Source organism: Vigna unguiculata, chromosome 1, assembly GCF_037176805.1.
Source record: "Vigna unguiculata cultivar grain cowpea cultivar isolate G323 ecotype 2 chromosome 1, ASM3717680v1, whole genome shotgun sequence".
In the NCBI taxonomy this organism is placed as follows: domain Eukaryota; kingdom Viridiplantae; phylum Streptophyta; class Magnoliopsida; order Fabales; family Fabaceae; genus Vigna; species Vigna unguiculata.
In genome coordinates this window covers 23,301,254-23,324,814 of record NC_140792.1, presented here as the reverse complement: position 1 = coordinate 23,324,814, position 23,561 = coordinate 23,301,254, and the positions used below count along the sequence as shown (strand labels likewise).

At 34.0% G+C, this 23,561-nt stretch overlaps 1 protein-coding gene across 1 annotated transcript; it reads left to right on the top strand.

The window, feature by feature from the left end:
* Nucleotides 1-7,830: 7,830 nt before the first annotated feature.
* On the top strand, nt 7,831-11,667 carry LOC114183814 (Major facilitator superfamily protein). Its single transcript, XM_028070966.2, has 3 exons — nt 7,831-8,331; nt 9,785-10,716; nt 10,847-11,667. The coding sequence occupies exons 1-3, from the start codon at nt 7,996-7,998 to the stop codon at nt 11,352-11,354; spliced, it is 1,776 nt and encodes a 591-aa protein (XP_027926767.1). The 5' UTR covers nt 7,831-7,995; the 3' UTR covers nt 11,355-11,667.
* The last annotated feature ends 11,894 nt before the right edge of the window (nt 11,668-23,561 follow it).

Below are 23,561 nucleotides of genomic sequence, written 5' to 3'. Positions count from 1 at the left end.
GGACCCAAATGAAACTTTATTTTTTTGCTATTTTTAGGCTTGTCTTGAATTCTAAGGGTTAAAGGAAACCCTAGTAGACTTAGCAGCTAAGGATGGCTGAAAAGGCAGAGGATATCAAGCAATTGAATAGTAATTAACAAAGCCATTAAACCTTAATTGCGTTTTTGATAATTAGGCATTATTAAACCACCATTATAAGGTTTATTAGTGGTAAAAAGGAGGGTTTGGTTGGCTGGAATTGGAGGAGATACTGTGAGAAGCAAGAATTCAGAGTGGAACGTGTTTCTGGAGTGTTAGGCGAATTGAGTTAGGAGGATAAGTTGGGAGGAGGCCATTGGTGAACATTGGAGGCTTTCAAGAACTCAAACTTTAAGCAAGGGAAGCTTTAATCCAGGTTAGGGGAGTTTATTTTGCATGTTATATATTATGTATATGTTTTTCGTGCTGTTCTGGACTTGATGGAATGTGTAAATTGGAGGTTCGCTGTCTCTTTTTCGCGTTTTCTAGAAATTTCCAGAAACCGCCTGACGGCGTTGAAGGCCTGCCAGGCGGCTCATGCCCTTAAAGCCTATTTTTTGGGTTTCTACTATGCACTGCCTGGCGGCTAAATGTCGTCCGCCAAGCGACACGAACTGGCCTGCCTAGTTCTTTCTGATTTTTGGTATTTTCGTGGTGTGAGAGGCTTGTGAGAGATTCTTGTGATACGAATGTAATTGGTATGATGGATTATTATCTGTAAATTTGTAATTGGTGGACTGTTGCATGAATTTTAATTGAATTGGGGATTTAGGGTTCATGAGGGATTAGAATTGGAAAACGTGGATGAACGTTGTGATTAGCCATGTTGATGTGGAAATAGAAGTTAAAGTGATTAGGATATGAAATCTGGTTACTATGTGTAAGTGAAATCATGTTAGACTTAATGCAAAGTGAGTTGGGGGTGGTTGTGAATACTGTTGAATGTTGGAAAATCTGGCAGACCACAAAATTGGTATGAACCGCCTGGCGGCACTTGGGTGACCGCCAGGCGATGCATCAGAGTAGAGGGTGTTGTGAGATGCGTTCTTGAAGAGTCGCAGGGGATTTATGTGAGAATTGGGTTAATAGTTAGGAATTTACTCTTCAGAATTGAGTGAACATTCCAACATGTGGGTATTAAGGATCATTTTGCGGTGTGAATTGTGTAAATGAAATTGGAGAAGAGTAATGTAAATTGTAATTTGTATTGTGGTAAGTGGTGAGTATAATATTTATATCTTAGGTCTTGTCCTTGTATTGAATCATGTGAGGCGTATTGAGATGTGATAATAGTTGACTTGGGCATGAGCTAGTTGTACATATTATGTTTTGGTTTGGTTTTATGTCTTGAAATGCTATAAATGGATGAGTGATAGAAATATTGTGTGTTTAGGGTCTATTAAGACCTGTAAAAAGTGCCAAAAACCAGTAGCCTTACGCTACTGGTATAGCGCCTGGCGGTGCGGGGCGAACCACCGGGCGATAGGGTGTAAAACAGTGGCAGTGGCCACTGTCAACGCTAGGCGCCTGGCGGCAGGGTTGTGTCCGCCAGGCGGTGACGGAGCTGTGTGGTTGTTTACTTCAGCGGCGCCTGGCGGTGGGGGTGTGACCGCCGGGCAGTTTTCTGCCAGTATTCGCCTAGCGGTGTCTAGGTGGTGCCAGGCGGTTTTGGTGGTTGTGTAATTGGTTATTGTCTTGATTAGTGGACTTAAAGGACTAGCTTCACTTACCTTTGTGCTTGGGCTTGATGGACTAAGTCCAATAGGGGTTTGGGATGTTCTTGAGTGGTTGAACGCATGATGGGCATGGAACTGGTTGAGTTCCCGTCGGCTACTATTGGGCGAGGAGTCCTTAGTATGGTGATTACATGCATTGGACGCACGATGGGGAAGGAACTGTGATGTTCCCGTCGGCTGCTATTGGGCGAGGAGTCCGTAGTATGGTGATTGCGTGCGTGTCAGGGTCCAAGTTGAGCTGATTTGGATGTTTTACTACAGACGAGGAGTCTATGGGGTTGGACTATGAGCAGGATTGGCTCGTAGGGTTGAACCACGAAAGGGATAGTTTCGTGGAAGCACAGTAAGTCCTAAGACCTAGTTTCATGCATATGACTCATGAAGGAATATGAGATCAGGGGTGGATAATTTGTAGTTAACACATATCAGTAAATTTATTTCCTGGGAAGGGTATCATATTTAATTTGTATTTATATATGCATAGCTCACCCTATCTGTATGTGTGTGGCGATGATCGGATGATTTATTATCCGGGAGCAGATGATTTGACAGGTGAGCCAGGAGACGCTTGAGACTGGAGTGCGGGATCATATGGGCTTTTGAAGACTTGAGTTTTTGATGTTTTATGTTTTGAACATTAGCCATTTTGGGCTTTTATAGTTGTAATAACTTTGAATTGCGAACATTTACAATGTTTTGAACTTTGCGACTTTTAATTTTCCCGTGTTTTGGGAACATGTGTTTATAAATGAGGAAATTACCGATGTTATAGTATTTATTTCATTTTATTTAATTGTTTATGTTCTTTTCAAAGTAATATTCCTTAGGGATGTTACAGAATGATCCAAACCTCTACATTAAATGGGAGCAAAAAGTGGACCAAATATTTAATATTCATCTAGTTAGTGATCAAGAGCAAGTAGAATTAGTAGTTTTAGAATTTGAGGATTATGCCATGACATTGTGGCATCAATTATGTATGGACAATATTAACTAAGAGCCACCCGCGGCCTCTTGGATGGACATTAAGACTTTGATGCGCGCTAGATTTGTTCCTTCCTACTATAGGAGAGAGACTCTTTTGAAGCTCCAAAGGCTTTAACAAGGGTCCATGTGTATGGATGAATATTTTAAAATGATGGAGTCCATGCTTCTCAAAGTACGATTCCAATTTGAAAGTGAAGAAGAAAAGGTAGCTAGATTTGTGAGTGGCCTTATAAGGGAAGTTCAAGATGTAGTAGAATTGTATGAGTACTCTACTCTTGACAAAATTTTACACTTGGCCTTAAGTGTTTGGGCTATGGTCACATTGCTTCAAATTGCCCAACAAAGAGGAACATGATCTTGAACCCTAAAGGAGAGGTTGAAAATGAACATTCTTCTCCCCCCTCCCCAAAAAGTTCTTCCTCCCACACTTCTTCCCAATCTTCAAGTGAGGATGAGATCAAACCTAATGAAGGAGGTTTGTTGGTGGTTAGGCGCATGCTAGGCCAAGTGCCAAAAGAATTTGAAAATCAAAGAGAAAATATTTTTCACTCAAGGTGCCAAATCAACAAAAAAACTTGCTCCCTCATAATTGATAGTGGAAGTTGTGTTAATGTGGCTAGCACAAGGGTTGTGGACAAGCTTGGCTTGAAAACCATCCCTCATGCCAAGCCCTATAAGCTTTCTTGGCTTGGTGAGGAAGGTGAGATCAAAGTGGACAAACAAGTCCTTATTAACTTCTCCATTGGAAACTACAAGGATGAGGTGTTATGTGACTTAGTGCCTATGGAAGCAACTCACATTTTATTAGTAAGGCCATGGCAATTTGATAGAAAAGCTTTTCATGATGGTCATGCTAACAAGTTTACTTTTAGCTTTCAAGGCAAAAAGATCACATTACTACCTCTTTCACCAAGAGAAGTCAATGAGGACCAAATGCAAATGCTAAAGAAAAGAAAAGAAGAGAAGGCGCAAAAGAAGGTGCAAGGGCATGGCAATGAGTCCAAGAAGAGCCTGATCACCCTCAAAGGGGTGAAGAAGGTAATGCTTGCCAAAAAAACCCATCTTCCTAGCTTATCCTAGTGAATCTTCCCCCTCCTTCCAAAACCCTCACTCTAGATGTCCCTTAGACTTGTCATTAGTCTTAGATGAGTTCAAAGATGTTTTTCAAGAACCTCCAAAGGGTCTCCCACCCCTAAGAGGTATAGAACACCAAATTGATTTCATACAAGGCTCATCTTTGTCTAATAGGCCAGCCTATAGGACTAGTCCCGAGGAGGCTAAGGAAATTCAAAAACAAGTGAATGAGTTGTTAGAAAAGGGGTGGGTGCAACATAGCATGAGCCCTTGTGCAATGCCCATGATTCTTGTCCCCAAAAAGGATGGAACATGGAGAATGTGCATAGATTGTAGGGCTATCAACAACATAACCATCAAGTATAGGCATCCCATTCCTAGACTAGATGATTTGATTGATGAATTACATGGTGCAACCATATTTTCCAAAATAGACTTGAAGAGTGGATACAATCAAATTAGAAGGTGATGAATGGAAAACCTCTTTCAAGACTAAGTTTGGATTATATGAGTGGTCAAACCTTAGCACCATAACCGCCCCTCTCAATGAATTGGTCAAGAAAGGTGTGGTCTATAAGTGGGGCAAAGATCAAGAAAAGGCTTTTGAAACTTTAAAACAAAAATTGACCAATGCACCACTCCTAGCCCTCCCTGACTTCTCCAAAACTTTTGAAATTGAGTGTGATGCATCCAATGTAGGCATTGGGGCTATGCTTCTCCAAAACTTTCCCCGGAAGGCCTCCCATGTGATTGGTTCATCCCTCTCCTCCATGATGGACTTCATGCAAATCCACCAATGATCTGCCTCACCGGTGAGCATGTATACAGCAAACGACAACCGATTCTTTGCCGGACACATCTTCGCATCGAAGATCCTCTCTATATCTTTCAACCACTGGTCTGCTGCATCTAGGCTGACCCTACCATCAAATTTCACTAGATGATGTTTCAGAAAGTCTTCTAGGTTCCACTCCTTGACTGCAGGTTGTGGCTTAGGACCAAAGGCAGGTGCATCCATCCTGTTCTCCTCCAGCTGGCGGAGGGCCTCCTTATGCTGTCAGTGAGCATCCTCAGCAGCCACTCTCGCAGCCTGCATCTACTGCATTACCAATTGTTGTTGTTCTAGCGACGCTGCTTGTCGTTGCATCAATGCCTCATGTTGTTGCATCATGGTTGTGTTTTGTTGTGTCATAGCAGCTACCATGGCTTCTATAACTCTTGCGATATCTGATGCATCGCCTGGGAGGATTGAGAGTTCCTGCGAGGAGGTGACATGATTCACTAGCACATAGGAAATCACTTGGTTAGGCTTGATAAGACAGGAATTTAACTAAGAATACTCAAAAAGACATAGAGAAAGCTAAGCGGACATCCAAGTCCACAGACCTAAGGAATGACCACTCTGATACCATAAATGTAACACCCCATTTAATTAATAATCGTAATTAAAGGAAGTGCCACACCAAAATAGTATAGTAGTGCAGTCTTAGAGTTTCCACATAACTCCTTACAATAATCCAAGGCATACAACGATGCCAAACTAAACCAAATACAGAAATTCAACAGAAATAAAATGGAAATTTAAAGGATAGCCAATACATGGGTCATGGCCCTAAAAGAAAGCTCGGAGTAGAAAAATCCAGCCCAGATGACTAAGCAGCAGAGTCACCATTCCCCTGTTGACCGCGAGAACCTCTCACATCTGCTCACATCAATAAATTAATGATCATCGCAAAAGGAGAAGAACCACATCCAAGACAACCAAGCAAACAAACAGGGTAAGCTAGAGTAGATACAGTTCATCAAGCAGTCACATGCCATTACACAGTCCAAACAATATGTATCATCCAAACATATTTTGACTCCTCAATTAATACACTAGACTCTAACTTGACTCATCCGGATACATATAACCTGGTCAGATTCAGCGGATGCTTGCGCTTGTGGTGGATACCTCTGCTCACCCCCGAGCTGCTCACCCCCGAGCTATGTGTTACAAGTGTTACAATGTTTCCAATCCCTCACACACAAGGTTAGCCCTTAATGAGTTTCAGGCCTCTTGCTACTCTCACCACAAGAGTCAGTCCGCTCTAAGTGAGACTAACTGACTCCTTAGAGTGTCAGGATGCAACCTTACCTTGAATGTAGAACTTCATCTCATACCAATACCATGCCACTTTGATATCAACCATCTCAATTAAATCACAGCCAAAATCATCCTAAACCCATCATTTCCAATCCAAGGTCACACAGTTCATTCATACTTAACTCATTCATGCTTTTAATAGGGTAATGAAATTATACAATGAATCACCAGTCAAGACATGAGACACAACAACATCATACCAACACATGCGTCAACCTCGCTTAGGCCAGGAACCCTCGCTCAGGCGAAAGGGTTCTTTCGCTCAAGCGATAGGCCCTCGCTTAGGCTAGACTACCAACAGTAAAGGCGAAGTTCCTCGCCTGGGCTGAAAACTACAGCAACGAGCCAAAGTCCTCACGCGTTCTCGCTTAGGCGAGCCCCTCTCGCCTGAGCGAGATGTCTCTTCGCTCAAGCAAGAGCTCTCCGCCTGAGCGAGAGCTTGAGTGTGAATATGGCCTGTTTCTGCAAGTCTCGCCTAGGCGAGACAAGCCCGCTTAGGCAAGAATGCTTGTTTCTCGCCACTGTTTCCCTACAACAGCCACACCCATGAATTGACATAACATACCAAGACATTTGATGCATTCACAATAACACACCAACCATAAAATCATAGAGCAACAACAGAACTGACAGGAAATCGAAATACAATAAAAAGCCCTAGCTTCCCTTACCTGGAATGAGCTAGTTTAAGGCCTTGACACCGAACAACGGAACACCACGACTCTAGGAGAAGGTTACAGAAATGGACAGAAGAGAGTTGTATGCACTTGGGGATGAACGAGATCCAAAACCTTAGCAGAGGAAGACGACAACAGCTCAAGGCTGTGAGAGTTTTGTTTTACGAACGTGAGAATAGCGGTTAGGGTTAGGGCACATTAGGTCTGATTTTGCCTCTTTGGACCAGTCCATATGCCTATTAGATTAATGTCAGCTCTTAAAATATTAGAGCAGGACAAACTGGGCCTTACATGAAAACCCACATAATAGATACCCACACGAATATAGGAACGAGTATAAAGCGAATATTTATCTAACAACAAAAATTAATATCTATTTGTTAATCGTCATCTAATCAAACATTATTTTATTTATTATAAAAAATAAATATAAAGATATGTATACATTAGGGAAATCTCAAACTCATTTTGTATATAGATCGTTATTCATCTCTTACTAAAATTTTAATTAATGCACACTATTATGAGTCTATAATTTAATAACTTTCTTTTTAAAGAATATTATATATATATATATATATATATATATATATATTTATTTATTTATTTAAAATAAATATAAGTTTACTTAATATATTAATTTACTCAAATTACAATAAATATTTAAAACATACCTACACATATACCATAATATATGTGTTTACATTAGTAATTATTAATGAAAATTAGTAAACTACTTTTTAAAATTTATTTTTTATTTATACTTAAATATAAAAGCAACAAAAGAAAAAAGTAAATCAGATAAGAGCTCCAGTTCCACAAAGTCGAATTTGGATCTATTTTCCCATGTCTCCACTTGCTAGAAGAACACAAATTGAACACTGGGATATTATTTTACAAGGTTTATCTGTGTGGATATTTGGTCGGTGATTTTTCTAAAAGAATATATATATTTATACTTTTATATCATGTATATTTATTACATAATTTCTTTATTACTTTATTATAGAGTTAATAAACCTATCATTTTTATTACATATAGATGAATTTTGTTTTTTACATAAATATTTTTCCTTAAAAAATTGGGTATAGTGGGAGTAAAAAATCATGGTTAGAAAGTAAACAAACGTAAAAGAATAACCCGCGTGCCAGCTCATCGTATTGGTCCACTTTCCAATTTCGTCGCTCTGTGTGTCTCTCTTTCTCTTTCCTCTGCCTCTGCTTTATCTATTTCTCTTCCACCATATCAGGATCCTCCTCTTCCCACGATCGCAAAACCAAAACACCAGCACCTGGAACAATAAGAAGAAGAAGAAGAAGAAAAACAAAGGGGTCTTTGATTGGTGAATGATCAGCGATGGGGGTCTTACAGGAAAAGCTGTCCTTGTTCTATAAGAGCCGATGGCTTGTGTTCGTCGCCGCAATGTGGTTGCAGTCATGGGCGGGTATCGGCTACCTCTTCGGGAGCATATCGCCGGTAATCAAGAGCTCCCTCGGTTACAACCAGAAGCAGCTCGCCATGTTGGGTGTCGCCAAGGACCTCGGCGACGCCGTCGGCTTCATGACGGGGCTGCTCTGTGAGTTGTTACCTATCTGGGGTGCTCTTCTTGTCGGTGCTGCTTTAAATCTCATTGGTTATGGCTGGGTCTGGTTGGTTGTAACAGCTCAAGTTCCAGTTTTGCCTTTGTGGGCTGTGAGTTTCTCTGTTCTTTTTCTTCTTCTTCCTTGTTTGGATTTTTACTTCTTTACCATTTTGGGATATGATGGTGATCAAGTTTTTCCATTTTGGGGAGGGTGTCGTATTGTTACTGTCAATCTTGACATATTGTCTTTCTCTCTGTCGATTTTGTTCTCTGAAATTGAATTTGAAGTCACTCGATTGTGTGTAAGTAGATAGCCCCACATACATGCGCTGTTTTGGATTTTTTTTGATTCCGATTATTTCTGTTTTTGCAACTTTAAACTTACCGTGAGACATGAACATGACATTTTTTATTTCTGACTTTAATGTTTATTTCTGTTCGTGTTTCTTCTTCCCATCATTTCCTTTGATTCGTTGATCCCGGGTTTCCTGTTAACCAGAATCCACATAATAACTTTTTTATTTTTTTATTTTTATCTTATTGGGTGAAGTGGGTTTCGTGGATCATTGTACGAAATTCGGCTTGATTCCTCCTCTTATTCTGGGTATTCTGTTTTGAAAGGGTTGAATTTTAACATGTGGTCGCAATAAATGGCTGTTCGTTTGTTTGTTGAACTTGAAAAGTGAGAGGACGCGGTTGTTGGCAGAATCGAATAGCTTTGTACTTTAGAAACTCATCCTTTTATTGTTGAATATTCCCATTTATGCCTTGTCAATGCTCAATATTGATTTGGGGAATTTTCCCTTTCTCATCAGCTTTTGTTTTTATTTCATCTTTTTCTGTTTTTATTTTTTCCATGAACATCACTATACCAGCGTGATGATGAGTCACCGTCTGCTTTTAAAATTATGAAACGAAGTGAGAAATATGTGGAACTTAATTAATGGTTTTGCACGATACTAAACACTTAATTAATGAAACTTCACTCTGCTCAATTTCTGTCAGCTGTCTCCCATATGAACGAACATGATGCCAAAACTTGGCCAAATTTTCTAACAATTACTACAAAGAGACAACTTACATAATTGATATCCCTTTTGGTTATTTATTCTATTCTTACTTTTGTTTTGTTGTGTTCTCTGGTGTGCTGCTCTTGGGAAAATGTATAGCATTAATCTATAGTAACGACGGACATAGTTGCTTGCTGTGTTATTTTTCTTATTATAATATTTTTATATGTATCAAACCTGCAAGATACTACTTGAAATTGAAAAGTTGTTTTACCAATACAGAGTTTGGACCATAGTAATGACCTTAACTAAGAAGGAAGGATGGAGATGCGTTTATCCGTACTATTTGATGTGTAGTAGTTTTATGTCTCAGGAGCTTCATTTAATAAAAATATCCATCACTCTGTTAACGTTTTATGATGAAAATATACATTTCATAACAATATAATCATAAGAAATCAGCATAGCACCTTTATTTCTTCAAGAGATGTATTTTAATGATATTTATTGGCCATAATACAAAGTTAAGTGATCAATGGTTATTGTCATGCAGATGTGTGTTCTTATCTTTGTGGGAACAAATGGTGAAACCTACTTCAACACAGTTTCTCTGGTGTCTTGTGTACAAAACTTCCCCAAAAGCCGGGGTCCTGTGGTGGGAATTCTAAAGGGCTTTGCTGGGTTGAGTGGTGCAATCTTGACACAGATATATGCATTGTTCCATGCCCCTGATCATGCATCATTAATCTTTATGGTTGCTGTTGGTCCTGCATTGGTAGGAATAGGTCTTATGTTCCTTGTTAGGCCTGTTGGGGGTCACAAACAAGTCCGGCCAACAGATGGAAAATGCTTCACATTTGTGTATGGTGTGTGCCTCCTATTGGCTGTTTATTTGTTGGGAGTCATGGTTGTCCAAGATCTAGTTCCAGTGAGTGAAACTGTAATCTCAATATTCACAATTATTCTCTTGCTGATCCTTGTTGTCCCAATTGTTATTCCCATTATATTGAGTTTTGGCCCTGAGGCAAGCAATCCAGAAGATGAGTTCCTTCTTCAAGAACCACATAATAAAGAAGCAGGGAAGTCTCAGATGGATTCTGATGAAGTAATATTGAGTGAGTTGGAAGATGAGAAGCCTAAGGAAGTGGACATGCTCCCTGCATCAGAGAGGCAAAAACGTATAGCACAGTTACAACAAAGACTGCTTCAAGCAGCTGCAGAAGGAGCAGTGAGGGTTAAGAGGAGGAGAGGACCACACAGAGGGGAAGATTTCACCTTGACACAAGCATTGATCAAAGCAGACTTTTGGCTTCTTTTCATTTCCATGATCATGGGTTCGGGATCCGGGTTGACTGTAATTGACAATCTGGGTCAGATGAGCCAATCTCTAGGATATGACAATGCACATATATTTGTCTCCATGGTCAGTATTTGGAACTTCCTTGGCCGTGTTGGAGGAGGTTACATATCTGAGCTTGTTGTGAGGTAAAAAAAGAACAGTTTTTACACTCATTGATTGTTTTATTCAGCTTAGAAATCACTTTAAATTTGTTAGATGTCTGTCTCCTTTACATCTCATTCAATTTCAAATTCCATGGTGTGTTTACTTGGGCAGAGATTATGCATATCCAAGACCAATTGCATTGGCTGTATTTCAACTCATTATGACTGTTGGACATCTTTTCATTGGTATGGGATGGCCAGGGTCAATGTATGTTGGCACTTTGCTGGTTGGACTTGGTTACGGTGCTCATTGGGCAATTGTTCCAGCCACTGCCTCAGAGTTGTTTGGTCTCAGAAACTTTGGTGCACTCTACAATTTCATCACTCTTGCAAACCCTGCAGGAACATTGGTCTTCTCTAGTCTCATTGCCAGCACAATCTACGATTCTGAAGCAGAGAAACAACACCCCCAAAGTATGGGATCAATGCTGTTGCATTTACCAAATGCTGCTGCTGAGTCTCTCAAGTGTGAAGGGAGCGTATGCTTTTTCCTAACTTCCATGATCATGTCAGGATTGTGCGTTCTTGCAGCAGCGCTATGCACGGTTCTAGTGTTAAGAACAAGGATTGTTTATGCCAACTTATATGGAAAAACTTCTTCTAGTAGACTTCGATTATGAGAGAGTTTGGACTGTGTATTTTGGTGTCCTACCTATACTTTTGAAGTAAGTGTTGCCGATTTTACTTCAAGAAAGATTGAAAAGAAACTGAAGCAATCATTTTAATTTGAAGCTGTCTCTGGTGTGGAAAGCCAAAGAAGGGGATGATTTTACCCAAAACAAAAGGAGAAAAAAACAAAGTGTGTTGTCCGATGCATGTTACCACATGGCTTTGTGCATTCTGTTCCATTTTTGTTGTGTTATAATATTCTTTCCTTTTTCTAGTAAAAGTTTGATTGGCATTAAATTTGACACTGATCGGTTTCTACTCTTATTCCACTTCTTATTTTGTTACTAAGGAAACAAGAAAGGTGTTCTCATTTGTGGTAGTGCTAACGGCTAAGATCATGTGCTGTATTTATTATTAAAAATTTTACCCTATACACCCAGAAGCTCAATAGCTGAAGACTTCTTTAATTTTGGCAATTTTTTAATTGCAGCATCTAACTCTTCCAAAAAAAGGTTGTCCTAGAATCATAATCTTATTTTACTTCTGACAACGGCAAATCACGGGTGCAAATTTGTTTGAAAGTAATAACCCTCTCAACACATCCAAACAAAAATGTACTATTTCAAATAAGATTATACTTTTTTGAATCTCTTTCAAACAGTGCTTTTCTTAATAAATTTTACCCTTTAATTCATAAATTACAAAAAATGATATAGGCTATCTCATTCACAAGATTGTATGACATTATTAATTATTAATCTGAAATCACTTACATCCGATGTGAGTACCATTCACACGGATAGATTTGAGTACAAGCTTATGAAATTGGTGTGGTTATCAATATTAGTATTGATTATTCCATTCATATTTGGAGCTTAATATTAATACGATAACTTCTCTTGATCTTTTATTTTCATATGTTTTTGATTAATTTATTATACCCTCATATGATTAAGAAAACTGTTCACTTGTACTCATTGAGAAAGTGACGTGAGGTAACATTAAATGTAGAACACATGATACAGATGTACCTTCACATTCATCATTTCAACACCCTAACAAAAATCCTGAAATTTTACTTTTGTGACCAGAAATGTAAATGTGGGCCACGTGGAGGAAAGAAAGTTATTTAACCAACTATTATTGGGTTTTGTATACGGGCCCACTACTGATATCATATCACCCAGCACCATGGCAAACCACGAGGGACATGCAGAATTATGCACCATACACGGGGGTATAAAAAATCATGCCCCGTGCCACGAGGCTATATAAAGAAGATAGGGTAACAAAATATTACTTTATTATTTTATTTTAGTTAAAAAATAAAAATTAATCTATTTTAATTTTATTTAGGGAAAGTTTGTCTATTTTGTCAAAAAAAAATTATCAAAAGATAATTTTCTTCTAAAGAATCACGCAGGAGCCATGTAAGATAGAGAAGAAGATAAAAACAATAATTGTACCAGTTTTTGTATTTAAAATGTAATTTTGTTTGTTATTATAAATAACAGTGATACTAAAAGTTAGAAAATACTATTTCACGACCTTCTTCCAAGTAATTAAAAATATAAAAGTTCTTCCACCCAGCTTTAATTTTGGTGTCTTTTGGTGAAGAATTTTCAACCGGGATTTTACATTTGACTGGTCCATATATGCCATAAACAAAAAATGTATTTGAATCTTCCTAACTGAAAAATCTTTCAAAATATAATGGCAAATCCTGCATAAGAAATTGCAATCTTTATAAAATAAGAAATTTCATCAATTATAATTTATAATCCTGTCAATTAAACATAAATTACACGACACCATTTACAACCAATTAAAACAATTTAAAACAGATATTTCGATAAAAGATTTTGAAAGAAGAATAAAATGAAATTGGTTACAACCTAAATAAATAAATAAAACTTATTTATGACAAAAATGACATCCTTTTTTTTTTCTTACTCTCGAAATGTAAGGAGAGTTATCCTATTGTATTTAAAATTTATAAAATGATTTAAAAAATAATAATTTGATATACAACCACTCTATTTAGTTATAATAAAATTAATAATTTTACAATGTTATAATCCCTTTATAGTAAAACACTACAAATTAAGAATATGTATTAAAAAATTCTTCTTATCATGTAATACTTTAATGATATTTAATTAAAAATTCACATATAGTATTAGGATTACATGTGTAAATTATGTAAAAATGATGACTTTTTTTTCAAATATTTAAAGTTATTAATAAACGTTATAAATAAGATACTATTGTAAATGTTTATACCTAAAAATCAAATTTAATAAATATTTATTTATATTATATTTAAAAATAATATTTTAATTCATGTTAATATTTATATTTTATAGATAATTAAAATATATTAATTGTATAAAGATTAGTTTAACGTTTAGTCACAAAAATATCTAACAATTAAATGTTCTTATGAAAATAATTTTGATAATTGTGCGGAAGTAATGTATTTAATTGAAAGTTGTTATGAAAGTATTTTTGGGCGAAAAAAATAATGTATTTTGTTTGGTAAACTAAATCTAAATTTTACTTCTACTTCTATAAATTTATTTATCCATTTAATTAATATAGATTAAACTACAATAATAATAAAACACATTTTATTTTATATATAATTTTATAAAAAAAATAAATATACATAAGTTGTAATAAAAACATATCACATAGATTTAATTAGATGTATTTTTAAAAATATATAAAATGAGGGAAAGAATTTATATTTGTACAATATATTGTAAAAACAATATGTTTAAAATATACTATTGAATAATCTTATAGAAAAAAATATGTTTATAATATCTTTTGTTTTATGAAAAATAATATTTCTATAAATATTTAATTCAAATTCAACAATTTTTACTATATCAAGTGATTTGCTTTTGCGATATAGAAATTGTCAATTCACAATAATTTGACAGTAAAATTTGAATATAACAAAAAAATAAATTAGTAGAATCAATGAAAGATTAAAACGGTTTGTGTGTGAGACGATAGTGCTCTCTTCCTTATAAGATATGTCTAAAAGTCTAGATGCTCTAAAAAACACTCAAAAACACATATCTAATGTTTTATTTTTCTATATTAAAAATTGGTTAATGGGATGTTAGTTTTATATGCTTACCAAACTATAGGCCTCTCAACAAGTTATTGAATACTTAAGTCCATCACAAACCTTTTATTGAACAATTTAACCTATCATAGACCATTCATCAGAAACTCAATATGTATTATCCATAAATTAATAACATTATGTAATATAATTGATGCTAATAAATAATATAATTTATTGATTAATGTTAATTCACAGTAATAACAAAATGGAGAAAAATAATTTTATAAAAATAAAATTATATAAAATACAACGTATTCGTTTTATTTGTTTGTTACAAATCCACATCTTATGAGTAATATGAAAAAATATCACTCCTATTCTAAAAAAGCCTGAAATAAAAAAGATACATAATGAACTTAGTTTTCATTTTTTTATTTTGACAAAAGCACCTCATTGAGAGTACAATTTCTTTTGATTTTGTTGAAAACAAAAAATAAAAATAAAAATAGTTATGAGGTGTTTCTCTGTGAGGCATTATCAGGCAGAGATTTTCCATCAAATTATGGTTTTTGGTTTTTTTTTTCATTAAAGAATTGATTTATGACTACTTCGATACATATTTTGTATCTAATGTAACGTCCCATTTAATTTAAAATAGCAATTAAAGGAAACGCCACACATAAGATAGTACAACAACGCAGTCCTGGGGTTCTTAACACCACCTCTACAAAACTAGGCATACCACGATGCCAACCAAAAACAGGATAACGGTTTGACTAAAAGTTTACAAATCCAAGAACAGCGAAATACAGGGGCCATAGCCCTAAAGAAAAGTCCAAAGGAAGCTATAGTCCAATCCACGCGGACTAGGCAGCAGAATCTCCATTTCCTTGCTGACCACGAGAACCTCGCCCATCTGCTCTCATCAATTACATTGATGATCATCGCAAGAAAGAAGAGCCACATACAAGACAACCATACAATAAGCAGAGTAAGCTAGAGCCAACAACATTTTCATCATACAGTTAAACATGATTTCACCATCCAATGTCCATACAATAACCAAGCATGTTATGACTCTTCAATCAATACACTACGACTCGACTCGACTCATCCGGATATGTATAACTTGGTCGGATTCAGCGGATGCTTGCACTTGTGGTGGATACCTCTGCTCACCCCCGAGCTACTCACCCCCGAGCTATGTGTTACAAGTAATACAATGGATCATTTTCCCTCACCACAAGGTTAGCCCTTAATGAATTTCAGGCCTCCTGCTACTCTCACCACAGGAGTCAGTCCGCTCTAGGTGAGACTAACTGACCTCTTAGAGCGTCAGGATGCAACCTTACCTTGAATCCTTACCTAGTTATACAGATGGGGCACCACCATGGACACCCACTAACAGGGGCCATGGAATTACGTCCCGACCACTGAAGCACGACCCTGAAAGTCTCACCTAGAGGCTCCAAGGAATTATGCACTGACACATACCAACCATATTCACACAACTAGAGAATATTCACCATGCATAAGTATACATTAATCGTACCAACCTTTAAAGCCACAGCCTTTTATGTTCCAGGCCCAATCCGTCTCAACTCATCATAAACCATCCATGCTCATAGGATTTCAATTCATCACATTTTCATGCCACTTTAACAATGACCCACTCACTTAGTTCACATGCCAATTTTCATACCAAACCCATCATTTATCATTCATGAATCATGCTACGTATACATCATACTCCATTATATACATGTCCCTCATCATACATTCATACCCAACCAAAACAAATCATCCAGAAATAAACAAACATCCAATCACAGCACTGTCTCGCCCAGCACCTCACTCAGGCGAGACTGTCTCGCTCAGGCGAGTCCCCTTCACCTAGGCGAGGCTCAAAAAAGCACACAGAAACCAACGCGGGATCTCGCTTAGGCGAGACCCCTCTCGCCTGGGCGAGATACTCGCTCGCTCAAAAATAATGAGCGGGTCGCCTGGGCGACCTCTCGCGATTTAGGGTTTAAGCGAGTCCCTGTTCATCTCGCCTAGGCGAGACTGGCTCGCCTGGGCGAGATTAGCAGGTCTCGCCACTGTTTTCCTGCGACAATCCCTCGTACCAGCTCCACAATATGTTCATACGACAGATATACACATCCAAGATCAGCATGACAACACTCCAACCATACAAACTCGAAAATGACTGCCACACTACCAGAAAACGGGACATATGAGTGAGGTTTTAGCTTCCCTACCTGGAAATGGTTTGTACGAGACCTCGACACTGGACCCCGGAGCACAGCAGCTCGAGAGACGAACCGGGAACTGGCGGAACAGCGGAACAGTAGGAAGAACAGGGTCATCAACTAACATTAAACGGTGGAATACGAAAAGGGAAGTAAAGACAGTAGGTTTTAGGGTCACTTACATTGTGCAGAAAGTAGAACGTGAGCTTTGAGCAGACCAGATCGAGACGACAAAGCTAACCCTAGCAGAGCTCTAGTGCGGAAGAGGGAAGGTGATGGCTGCTGAGTTTTCTGCAAGAGTGAATAGTGTGAGTTAGGACAACCTGAAATCGATTTTTTTATCAATTGGGCCCGCCCTAGGCCCAATTACAAGGAACAACCCCTTAACTCTAGGACAGAAAATAACAAGTCAAGATTAATGGGCCTTACATATGATATTTATACGGTCTATTTGTTTGACGTATTGTAAGTGTTGTAGAATATTTTAGTCATAAAGTTAATATTGAACTATTTCATTTTTTTCAAAATTATTTTTTATAAATTTTGCGTTAAGTTGATGTCTATACTAAAGGGTTATGAAAATACACATTCAATTAAAGTTATATATATTTTTGTCTGAAATAATATAGCTTAATAATAATATATTCTTAAAATACACTGTTACTGAATAATTAAAGTAAATAGACAAATTATATTATATTCAATTCAATGAAATGAAGTTAAGTTTGAATATAAAATGTATTTTATAGAATACAATAAATACAATATACAATAAACATTAAATCCTAAAAAATAAAGAAATAAATACAACTATTGAAGATTAAAATTAAAATAAATTGCAACCTTAGTAATTTCTTGAATTTGTATTGTTCAATTTTCATATAGGCTCTTCAATTTATGTTGTTCAATTATAGGTTATACCTTGTCTTTAAGTTGTACATATTATGTCTTACATATAAATATTTCTATTTTACAGATTTTGTTTTAGTGGACTTCTTTGGAATTTTTCTGGCCTGTGGCAATTGATTACAATTTAACTTTCTCTATTTTAGTTACAATTTCAGTAGACTCACAATGTAATCAAAACTACACTTGTAATTTCTTATACTTTGCTCAAACTCCACTACTTGCATAATGTATATTTGGAGTATCAGCAAGAATACATTATGCCTATTAGATTACTCCTGAATTCGTTTACATTGGATATTGAATCGATATAGATCCTTGGCCTCACATTTTGGTTATGCTATCGGAAGTTGAAGCATTGAAGGCCAGACTTGGTTTCTTTGTTTTGTGCGTTGGAAGATTCCATCAAACACTTTAATTAATGGAAGAGCATAAGAAGTGTTTAAAATGTGTTTTTAAATTATAGAGTGGGTGGGGGCAGTGGTGCTTCCTACTTTTCTTCTTCAGGTTGCGACTTACACATCTATGGGATGCGTACCAAAAACCCCAGTTGCATATGTTTCCAAGACCTTCTCTGTTTTATGTGTTGTCTTGTCTTTTATTGTTTTCCTATTTTTGAACCAAATTTTGGGGGCTTCCATCACTGTCCATTAACGGTTATTCCGGTGAAAATAAGTGAATTTAATCGCTCATTCTCAAATAAATATCTTTTAAAATACTTACATATTTAAGAGTAAACAAAATATTATATATATTTATTGAATTTTACATAAACATCTTTAAAAGGGTTAAAAGAACATATGTGATAATTTACGATAAATTTTAACTAAAATAAAAAGCATGTTTTAACTAGATTAATACTATTCTAAACTCAATTAGTGATGAGTCTAGATTTTCTCTAGTGATTCTTTATATTATTTTCTACCGAACATTAAAAATATATTATATTATAATTTTAAATATTTTTTAATATATTTTAAAATATTAAAATTAGTGTCAGCTATAAACAAGTTAAAAAATTTACCTTAACCCTGTCTCAATCGTATCAGACATAATATCAACACTTAAGAAAAACAAGTTTTGTCAATCACCCCGAAGTCACGCACTGGATGGTCCAGTCTTAAAATATTATAATGAGCATTTGGACAAAGTTAGAGGTCACACCAAAGGCTGCAATGTACCAAAAGGAAGAGGAAGATAATAATGAGCATCACTCGTTGTTAAAGGCCACTGATTGATAGCACTATGGGACCTTTCCGAAACAGAAGCACTATCTCACTCCCTTCGTAAAAATGGAGATTTTAGTAAAAGGTAAAGATGTTGTATGCTCTTAAAGGATAATAAATTTTCAAGCCAAAAGGGTTAAAAAAACGTAGGAGTTATTTCACACAATATTCGAGGCGAGTTGCCTGAACAATTATTCTTTTAGCAAAAAAAATTAAATTAGTGTTTCCTCGAACATCGTTTCATCACTGAAACAAAACTTGGTTAGATGTTATGACGGCATCTTATAAATGGTATTTAATAGCACATAAAAACCTTCACTTTTGTCCTCCTTTCATAAAAATAGCTGCAGCTTCCTCTGCCAAAGTGTTAGGTACAACGCTAAACACTACACTTATGTTTTCCTTCTCGTGAAATGGGCCTTGAAAGTGTACTTGTGATTGTTTTGGTGACATGCTTAGGCGTGTATTGATGGTTTCCAAATGTCGTATAGGTCCCTCAACAAATATCTCTGACTAGAGTTACCCGCTTTCATTGCTACCATTACAGGATTCAATCGTTGGTGCCGTTAGAATTCGACGAAACTTTTTCACGTTTCCGAATTTTAGATTCTCTATTGCGCCTTGGGTTCAAACTTTCTGGGTTGTTATCTCTGTGCCACTCTAAGGCCTGTTTTTTCATGCACCTAGCATAAAAACCACCGAATAGCGGATTCTCCTTCTTTCAAACCGGCATATCCATAGTCGTTTTTATACGTAATATTATAATGTTATTAAATTAATATAAAAAATAAAATTATATTTATTAAAAGTAAAATGAAATATATAAAAAAATATGAGAAAATAATAGTTGATAAATAGAGAAAAAGATAAGTAGATATAGATGATTTTATAAAAGAACTAGTCTCTGACGTGTGCATTGGCATGGGTCTTTTTTTCTTTTTTTTTTTATAAAATAATAATTTAATAATTGTTATATTTATTTAAATAAATTTAAAAATTATATATTTAATAATTAAAAACACTGATAATAATATTATTAATAATTATATAGTATAAATTTTTAAAAGAATAAAAATTTATTTAATAAAATTATGTAATACAATAACACTTTTTATAATTAAAAAAATACTTATAATAATAATAACATTATCAATAATAATAAAAATATTTATGCTAAAACTATTAATATAAATATTAATACTAAGACTAATATTAACAACAAAAATTTTATAATCATATATGAAAAGAATACATATTTGTTGTGTCCTCTTTTAATTTTTTAAATTTATCCTCTTAACTATCACTTTTAAATTGAAATAATTATTCATATAAAAAAAATTACTTATCAGTTTTTTCATTTTACTAATTTTAGTAATTAGTTTTTAAATTCAAATAATTATTTCGATGTTGAGATAAATCAACAACAAAATAAATGAAAAATGCAAATAATTGAGATATGTTCCTGTAGTAAACAAAAACAAAATGTGTGTCTAACTATAACAATAATAATAATAGTAATGATAATAATAATAATAATAATAATAATAATAGTAATAATAATAATATGACTATAATAATATCACCTAGTGATAAAAATACTAATAACAATAGTAATAATAATATCATTATAATAATATTCTGTGATAATAACAATAATAATAATAATAATGATAATATTATCACTATAGTAATATAACAATAATTATTATTATTATAAATGTAATATAATTATCATTATAAAAAATTATTGTTTATTTATTTTAATTTATTAATTTTAGTAACTACTTTTTGAGTTCAAAGAATTAAAGATAAATTAACAACAAAACAAATAAAGAATATAGAGTTGTTAAGATATGATCTCATATTAAATAAAAGTAGAATATGTGTCTCACTTAGGGATGGCAACGGGGCGGGGTGGGACGGGTTTCACTGTCTCATACTCATTCCCGTAAAAAAAATTCATCCCCATTCTCATACCCAAACCCAACGAGTATCAAACTTTTGTCCCATCCCCATCCCCACCGGGTAACGGGTATAATCTCGTACCCATACCCGTACCCGTTTTCTTACTACTTTAATATTAATTTTGAATAATTTTTATAAAATAATAAAAAATAGGTTTAGTTATGCCTTTGGTCCCATTTTTATAACAAAATCTCAATTTGCTCCCTCTATTTTTTTTATCTCATTTTGGTCCCTGTTTTAGGAAATTTGATCTTAATTTAGTCCTTTCTGTTACTGGTATAGTAATAGCGTTAATTGAGGTGTCACGTGTCAGTTCTTGGATTTTTTGAATTTTTTTTTGAATTTTTTTTGAATTTTTTATTTATTTATTTTTTTGATTTTTTTTTAAATTGTCACGTGTCAAACGGTCATCGTGTCACGTGGCAGTGACAGAGTGATGTGGCAGTCATAATGCCACATGTCAATATTATGCCAGGTATCATTTCCTCCGTCTCAATTTGGTATTTGTATTCTAATTTTTGTCTTAATTTAGTTCCTATTTTTGTAAAAATAGTTCAATTTTTTCTCTCTCCACATTGAAACAAAAATTAATTTTTATATAAATGTTATACAAATATTTTTATTAAATTTGATATTTTTATTCAAATTGATATTTTTATTATATATTTTTAACATAACTAAGTTTATTTAATTTTTTGTTTCACATTCAACTTTACTTAAAATTGTTTTCAAATTTTAAATTTATATGTTTTTTATTGTTACATGAATTAGTTAAAATTATTTTTAAAATTTTTATAATTGTTATTTTTACATCAATTCAAACATTTGTGTACAAATTATTGAACTTTACACATTTTAAAAATATACAATTATTTGAAATATAAATTCAAATAAAAAATAATATTAAAGTATGATGTAATAAAATATTAATATAATTTATGATTTTTTTATTAACATTATTATCTATTAACAACTTTAAAACAATTTTAAGTAAAGTTCAATGTAAAATATTAATTAAATAAACTTAATTTTATTAAAAATATTTACTTGAAATATCAATTTTGATAGAAATATTTGTATACATTTATATAGAAATTAAATTTGATTTCAATTTGGAAAGGGACAAAGTTGCTCAATTTTTACAAAAATGGAACTAAATTGAGACAAAAATTAAAATAAAGGGACCAAATTGAGAAAGTGGAAATGACACATGTCATATAAGTGACATGTGTGATTGTCACTGTCACATCACTTTGTCACTACCACGTGGCACGACGACACGACAGCTTGACACGTGGCAAATTTTTTATTTTTTTAAAAAATTCAAAAAAATAAATAGAATAAAAAAAATTCAAAAAATCCAAAAATTGACACGTGACACCCCCTCTAACGGTGTTACTGTACCACTAACGGAAGGGACCAAATTGAGGTTTTACTACGAAAATGGGGACCAAAGGTATAATTAAACCTAAAAAATAATTAGATAAAATATATCAAAATAGTATTCTACATGATGAAAATAAACAAAAAATAAAAATATTAAAAAATTAACAAATGTGTGTCTTATAAACAATTTGGAGACTATTGAAAGGAATTGCACAAAGAAAAACAAATGTATAATTAAGGGTATGATAAGATGAAAAATATCTTAAAGATCTAAGAAAAATTTTCAAATATCAACATATATACTCAATGTTTGAGAAATAACAAAAATTATTTTAGCGAAACAAAAAAAGTTCTTCAAATGAAACAAAAATTAATAATAATAATAATAAGTAATTTTTTTATATTACCTAGTAAATGAAATGTTTATGAGATTAAACACTTAAATTGAGAGTATTAAACATTCTCATATGAAAGAAAAATATACAATAAATAAAAATATTAAAAAATAATATAAATACAATTTTTTTATCGACATACATCATTTTAACATAATTACATAAAGGTTATGATAAGATAAAAAATATATTGGAGATACGAATGAGTTTCATAACAAACCAAATAATTAAAAGAAATAAAAAATGGAAAGTATATATATATATATATATATATATATATATATATATATATATATATATGGTTACTTAATTAATTGTGAATATTTTAATAATTTAAACGAGGATAGAGATATGGCGGGGACGGGTATTATGGCGGGGATATGTATATCCTCATCCCATCCCCATACCCAATTGAAAAAATCGGGGATTCCCCATACCCATATCCAGTCAATGCGGGGATTCCCCGTCAAAACGGAAACGAGTTTGGATAATACCCACGAGGATGGGTTTATTTGCCATCTCTAGTCTCATTATACTACTTCTAATAATAATACCACTATAATTATATGTTGTGATAAAAAAATAATAATACAACAACTACGTATAGGTAGATTGATACACATCTTTAGTGTCATCCTTTTGTTTTTAAAATTTTATCCTCTTAATTATTGTTTTTTAAATTTAAATAATTTTTCATAATAAAAAAAATATTTTCAATTTTATTATTTTACTACTTTTCTAACTACTCATTTGAATTCAAATAATACTCATGTGTATATATAAATAAACAACACAATAAATAAAAATTGCAAGTAATTGAGATATCCTCCCGTAGTAAACAAAAGTAAAATGTGTGTCTAACTATAATAATAATAATAATAATAATAATAATAATAATAATAATAATAATAATAATATCACTATAATAAAATCCGGGAGTGATACGATCCTATCCAGTAAAGAGTACTATCGTTTCTGAATTTGAATCCTCAAAAGGCACGGCACG